This window comes from Emydura macquarii, unplaced genomic scaffold, assembly GCF_026122565.2.
Source record: "Emydura macquarii macquarii isolate MOO-44397 ecotype Brisbane River unplaced genomic scaffold, CSIRO-AGI_Emac_v2 contig_3337, whole genome shotgun sequence".
In the NCBI taxonomy this organism is placed as follows: Eukaryota; Metazoa; Chordata; order Testudines; family Chelidae; genus Emydura; species Emydura macquarii.
This window is the reverse complement of record NW_027133474.1, coordinates 53698-59697: the sequence shown is the minus strand read 5'-3', so window position 1 is coordinate 59697 and position 6000 is coordinate 53698. Positions and strand designations below refer to the sequence as shown.

The 6000-nt window shown below is 47.0% G+C and overlaps 1 protein-coding gene across 1 annotated transcript in view; it reads right to left on the bottom strand.

The window, feature by feature from the left end:
* Positions 1–5176: 5176 nt before the first annotated feature.
* The window catches only part of LOC137143519 (nuclear GTPase SLIP-GC-like), a 44202-nt gene continuing 43378 nt past the window's right edge, over positions 5177–6000 (bottom strand). The window contains exon 17 of the mRNA XM_067533336.1: positions 5177–5235. Within this exon, the coding sequence (XP_067389437.1) occupies positions 5177–5235 (59 nt within the window). The remainder of the gene's footprint in view (positions 5236–6000) is intronic.

Here is a 6000-nt window from a genome sequence, read left to right as displayed (position 1 = left end):
GCACAATACGCCATGTCAAGACATAAATAAAATGCATAATGAATCAGCTCAGTAAAAACAGTAGCTGAAAAACACAGCACTCTAAGTAAAAAAATGGAGGGTTTTATAATTACAAAACCATGTTGCCAGTAAAATGTTAAAAATTATGGCAGGCAAAAATGATATAATAAAGCTTAAATATAGTAAATTAAAGGCAAAAATAAGTAACTTAAAAAAAGAAGAGTTAAAAAGTAGCTTTTATAAAAATTAATACTAGAAAAGTTGAAGGAAATTAAACAGTTGAGAGATGTGAAAAATGTTCAAAGGTAACAGTTGTGGAAATGTTCAAAGGGTAACAGTGCTATAAAAAATAGTTCTTGGTTTAACAACATTCAGTAAAATAATTATATATATATAACTTGGTCCAGTCACATTGAATGGAACCCTAAATAATTATATATGTAACTTGGTCCAGTCACATTGAATGGAACCCTAATAGTTAAACAAATTATACAAGGGGGTCAGGTAGTGGCTACTACCATGTTTTTGTCCCCCAGAAATTTTTACAGCTATTCTGAAGACCAGGGCACCTTGAGCAGGGAAACAAGGGGCCAGAAGTCAGGCGCACCAAGCACGAGGCCTCCTGACCCTCCAGCCCCCTCTTACATTTGCACTGAGCAAACCCAATTCACTGAAGCACTGTCCCACACTAAGAGTAACAAACAAATCTTCCCTACGAGGTCGTGGACACTGGTTGAACATCAAACTGGATTCAGTGTCACTTTGAAATCTCCACAAATTCGCACTGAATCATCCTTCTTGATCCCTGGTACGATGGGCGTAGCTCACTCATGGTGACAAGACCCCAGTGTTCACTACACGGTCCAAATCAGCTTCCAACAGAGGCTTCAGAGCATAAGGCACAAGTCTGGGCTGGCAATGTTCTGGCTGGCCATCAGACTGAAGAGTGAGCTTCACAGACGTGTTGCTCGTCTGCCCAAGTCCTTTTTCAGAAATTTTGGAGTGTCTGTCTGGTTTTTCTTCAAGTGCTTTCGTGATCATCTTGATCTCGGTCCAATTCACGAGCAGCTTCTCAAGCCACGAGCTACTAAATAATGGTGGGTACTTTCCTACAATCACATACAAGGGTAAAACGACTGATTTTCCATCCAGATGAACTTTCACCTGGAGTATCCCTTTTGGGACCAACTCTTCTCTGGTGCAAGTCTTCAAAACCATGGAGGTCTCTTCCAGGGAAACTTGTGACAAAGTCTGGTGGTCGGTAGCTGCAGAAATCAGTGAACCAGCAGCTCCAGTATCAAGCTCCATTCCTGCAGGAACTCCATGGTCAAGGAGATGCCATCTCTGACCCCAGCTTCTGATAACAGATGTAGTGGTAGGTCTTGATCAGTGTCACTAGAGCTCTTATCTTTCCCCACATTATGAATTCCTGACTTTTATCCTTTCTTAGATTTAGTCTTCAAAGGTGTCTTCTCGGATATATGGTTACCCTGTGTTGCTGGTCATTGAGCTGTGTGACAGGTCACGGTGATATCTGCTTTCTTCTGTCACTTTCAGCAAATAACCAGCTGTGCCCAGCAATCCTTCTCAGAGTGCGTAGTTTGTGCACAACGTTCATGTGGAATTTCCTCAGGTTCCCGTGGCTCTCTGGCTCACCAATGCGGGAGGTGAACTACTTGGTTCACAGTAAATTCCCAGAGAATACTTGTCCCTGCTCCCCATTGCAACTGCTACTTCAACAGCCTTCGTCAATGTAAGTGCTGATACTGTCAATAACTTCTTCCGGACCTGGTCACTGAGTAATCCAGACACTCGCTGGTCACGCAGGGCATCTCTTAATGTTTGTCCCAACTGACAATGATCTCGCAACTTCCTTAAAGCAGCTGCAGACTGTGCTAGCAACTCTCCTCTTCCCTGCTATGGCTGATGAATCTGATATTGTTCTGCTATCACGGATGAGGAAGGTTAAGATTGTGTCATGGTTATTTGTAGTAAAAGTCAGGGAGAGGTCACGGGCAATAAACAAAAGTTCATGGAAGCCCGTGACCTGTCCCTGACTTTTACTACAACTAACTATGACAAAATGGGCCCGACAGGGGGGATCAGAGCAGCGGGGCGGGATCCAGCAGTACGGAGCTCTGGGTCACCCTGCCACCCACAGCGGCTTGGAGCTCCATGGCCAGTGGCAGGGAGCTGCCCGGTCCCCCCGCTGCCCACGGCAGCTTGGAGCACCAGGTCCCTGCACCACCCACATCAGCTTGGAGCTCTGGGGCCAGCGGCTGGGAGCTGTGGGGCCCCCCCCCCCAGCTGACAGGACCGGCCCCGCTGCTGCAGGGCTGAAGCAGAAAACATCATGGAGGTCTCCAGAAGTCACGGATTCCATGACATAATCTTCTCCTTATGGATGAGGTAGAAGAAAAATGTCCCTGCACATCTGCATTACTTGAGGCACTTGTGGCAGTTCCGGGCACAGCTGGAGACAACAGGTCTCGCAGGACGCAGCTGTCCTTGCGCCTCCAGACACATCACTGACAGCAAGGTGGAGACTCACTGCCTGCCTGGAATGGTGTTGCAGGTTACAAATTGCTCATGATGTTGGCGGTGCATGGCCCATGATTCGCAGCAGTTGAATTCACCAATACTGCCCGCAAAAGGTGCCATTTCACTGCTCTCCAGCTGGACTTCACACTTCCTGGACGCCTGTTCCACGGGATTTTTTTTTTTTTTTTTTTGGTTATGGCACTATCTGTGCTCGACCACACCCGGCTGGGAGCTGTGTTTACACTTTACACACTCCTTTGGTTGTTCTGGGGCTCCCTCTACTGTCTATAGACCCTCAGTGCAGGCTAAGCGGTTTCTCTATCTGCCTGCTTGCAAGAGGTCAATCAATCTGCCTGCCTGCTTACTCTGGTTTCTCTCCAGATCGTCTGTGAACTAGGTGAACTGAACCCCTTTTTTAGCGCATTATTTACTTACTTTTCCATCTTCTTGTTAGGCACTGGGAACACTGGACACGCCTGGGATAGGGTGGCCAGGTGTCGGTTTTCAACCGGAAAGTCCAGTTGAAAAGGGGACCTGACAGTGTCTGGTCAGATCTACTGACCGGACACCCAAAGTCGCATTACTGCGGGAGGGGGAGGCATGGAGCTGCCAGCTCATCACCCACGCCAGCCCCTACTCAGCCGGGGCTGCCTCCCGCCGGCATCGGGTGGCTGCACTCCCAGTCCCAGCTCCACAGGTGAGAGCCCCTCCCGACCTGAGCAGGAGGCGGAAGAGCAGAAAGTGACTGGGGCAGAGGGAAAGAGGCGTGAACAGGGGACGTGTGAACAGGGGGCAGAATCGTGGAGGGAAGAGGTGGGGCAGGGGTGGGATCTTAGGGGAAGAGGCAGGATGGGGAGGTTCTGGCACTCCTGCTGAAATGTCTGCTTGGCAACCCTATATGGGGTATACATTTCTGTGTGTGGCACTCCGTACCTCAGAGCAACACCCTGGAACCCCCATATTCACCACTGTCATAGCATTCTGGTCTGTTTTCTACCACGTATGCCTTGTGAGGTATCATACGAAATCGTCTCGCTCAGTTGAACATTAATATCCTGCTGGAATGTGTGTGCCATCACTGCATGTGAAGTTTTGCTATGTGTGTGCTACTGAAATACGTTGGGAGGTTAGGAACACACACAGCCAGCCTCTCAGGTATAACCATGGAGTAGCCAGACAGCGTTAATGGCTCATCAACAACCATCAGGGAAGGTGATCAGGAACAGTCAACACGGATTCACCAAGGGAAAGTCATGCCTGACCAACCTGATTGCTTTCTATGATGAGGTGACTGGCTCTGTGGATGTAGGGAAGGCGGTGGACGTGATATACCTTGACTTTAGCAAAGCTTTTGATACAGTCTCCCACAGTATTCTTATCAGCAAGTTAAAGAAGTATGGGTTGGATGAATGGATTATAAAATGGATAGAGAACTGGCTAGATCATAGGGCTCAACTAGTAGTGATCAATGGCTCCATGTCTAGCTGGCAGCCGGTCACAAGTGGAGTGCCCCAGAGGTTAGTCCTGGGGCTGGTTTTGTTCAACATCTTCATTAATGATCTGGAGGATGGGGTAGATTGCACCCTCAGCAAGTTGGCAGATGACACTAAGCTAGGGGGAGTGGTAGATACCCTGGAAGGTAGGGATAGGATACAGAAGGACCTAAACAAACTGGAGGATTGGGCCAAAAGAAATCTGATGAGGTTCAACAAGGACAAGTGCAGAGTCCTGCACCTAGAACGGAAGAATCCCATGCACAGCTATAGACTGGGGACCGACGAGCTAGGCAGCAGTTCTGCAGAAAAGGACCTGGGGGTTACAGTGGATAAGAAGTTGGATATGAGGCAGCAGTGTGCCTTGGTTGCCAAGAAGGCTAATAGCATAGTGGGCTGCGTCAGTAGTAGCATTGCCAGCAGATCGAGGGAAGTGACCAGTGGAAGGCGGTACAGTTCTGGGATGCAAGGCTGGGAACTGGGGGGAAATGACTGGGGCCTCTCTTTTGTCGGTCTATGAGTGGCTGGGAGAAGCATTCATGGATGTGTCCCTGCCTGTGGATATCTGTATAAGTGAAGTACCGGCCAGAGGTTTATGGCTTGACACAGAATCACAGTGTGAGAAGGATAGGGTTGGTGGAACAAAAGGCTAAGTGGTCCCACAGTCCAGGTTGTACCCCAGGAACCCCATCACATTCGTTGTCAAATGTTATATTTCTGTAGACAGACAGACAGACACAGATGGAGCTGATAGACACACAACAGTTTGCAGTGCTAGTTTTTATTGCTCTGGCTACAAAGCTGCAATTAACCGGACAGTGAGGCTTTGGAGAGGGTAGAGTGAAAACCCCCTGGACATGTCAAGGGACAGGACACCACAAGAGCAGGGAGAAAAGTTTCCATCAAAACGTTTTCTTGGTGAAACAGAAATTTTAGCAAATAAAGTCCATTTCATGGAACATTTCTGATTTTTATGAAAACACAGAAAAAAAACCAAAACTGGCTTTTTTGTTTTTGTTTTTAGCAACTAAGAACATTTGCAGATTCCCACCTAAAAAAAAACCCTGAAAATTTTTTTTAAAAATGTAGAAAAAAATCATTTCCTGAGCAGTTTTGATTGTTGTTGTCTCTTTTTATGAACGTCACATTCTTTGCAGCTCTTCATGAATCTCCTCAATTTCTCTGTATTCATTCTGGAAGTCTGCAAAAAGAACAGCAGATTAAAACATGGTTAGTTGTCTTTCTTTTGAAAAACAAGTGTCCATTTCCCTGTATTTTGTAGCAAGGAAAGTGTTCTCCTCCTCCAGGCAAATGAAGGGAAACAAGGGTTGCCATTTTATGTATTGAAGTTCTTTGCTAGATCAGGGCCTTAATACCTCATAGACTCAGACTTCAAGACCAGAAGGGATCATCATGATCATCTAGTCTGACTTCCTGCACATTGCAGGCTACAGAACCTCACTCACCTGCTGCTGTAGTAGGCCCAGAACCTCTGGCTGAGTTACTGAAGTCTTTAAAGCTTGATCTAAAGCCTTCAAATTACAGAGAATCCACCAGTTACTCTAGTTCAAACCAGCGAGTGACCTGTGCCCCACGCTGCAGAGGAAGGCAAAAACCTCCAGAGTTTCTGCCAATCTGACCTGGGGGAAAATTCCTACCTGACCTCAAATACAGCGATCAGTTAGACCCTGAGCATGTGGGCAAGACCCACCAGCCAGACGCATGGGAAAGAATTCTCTGTAGTGATTCAGAGCCCTCCACATCTGGTGTCCCATCTCTGGCTGTTGGAGACATTTGCCAGTCACAGTCGTGGATGGGCCATGTGTCTTTGTAGACAACCTTCACTCTTATTAATCTGTTTACTCTTCAGTTAATCGTACTTAGCACTCACCTACAACTTTTCATCCATAGAGCTCAAAGTACTTTGGAAAGGTTGGTAAAGTGTCATTATTCCCATTTTACAGAT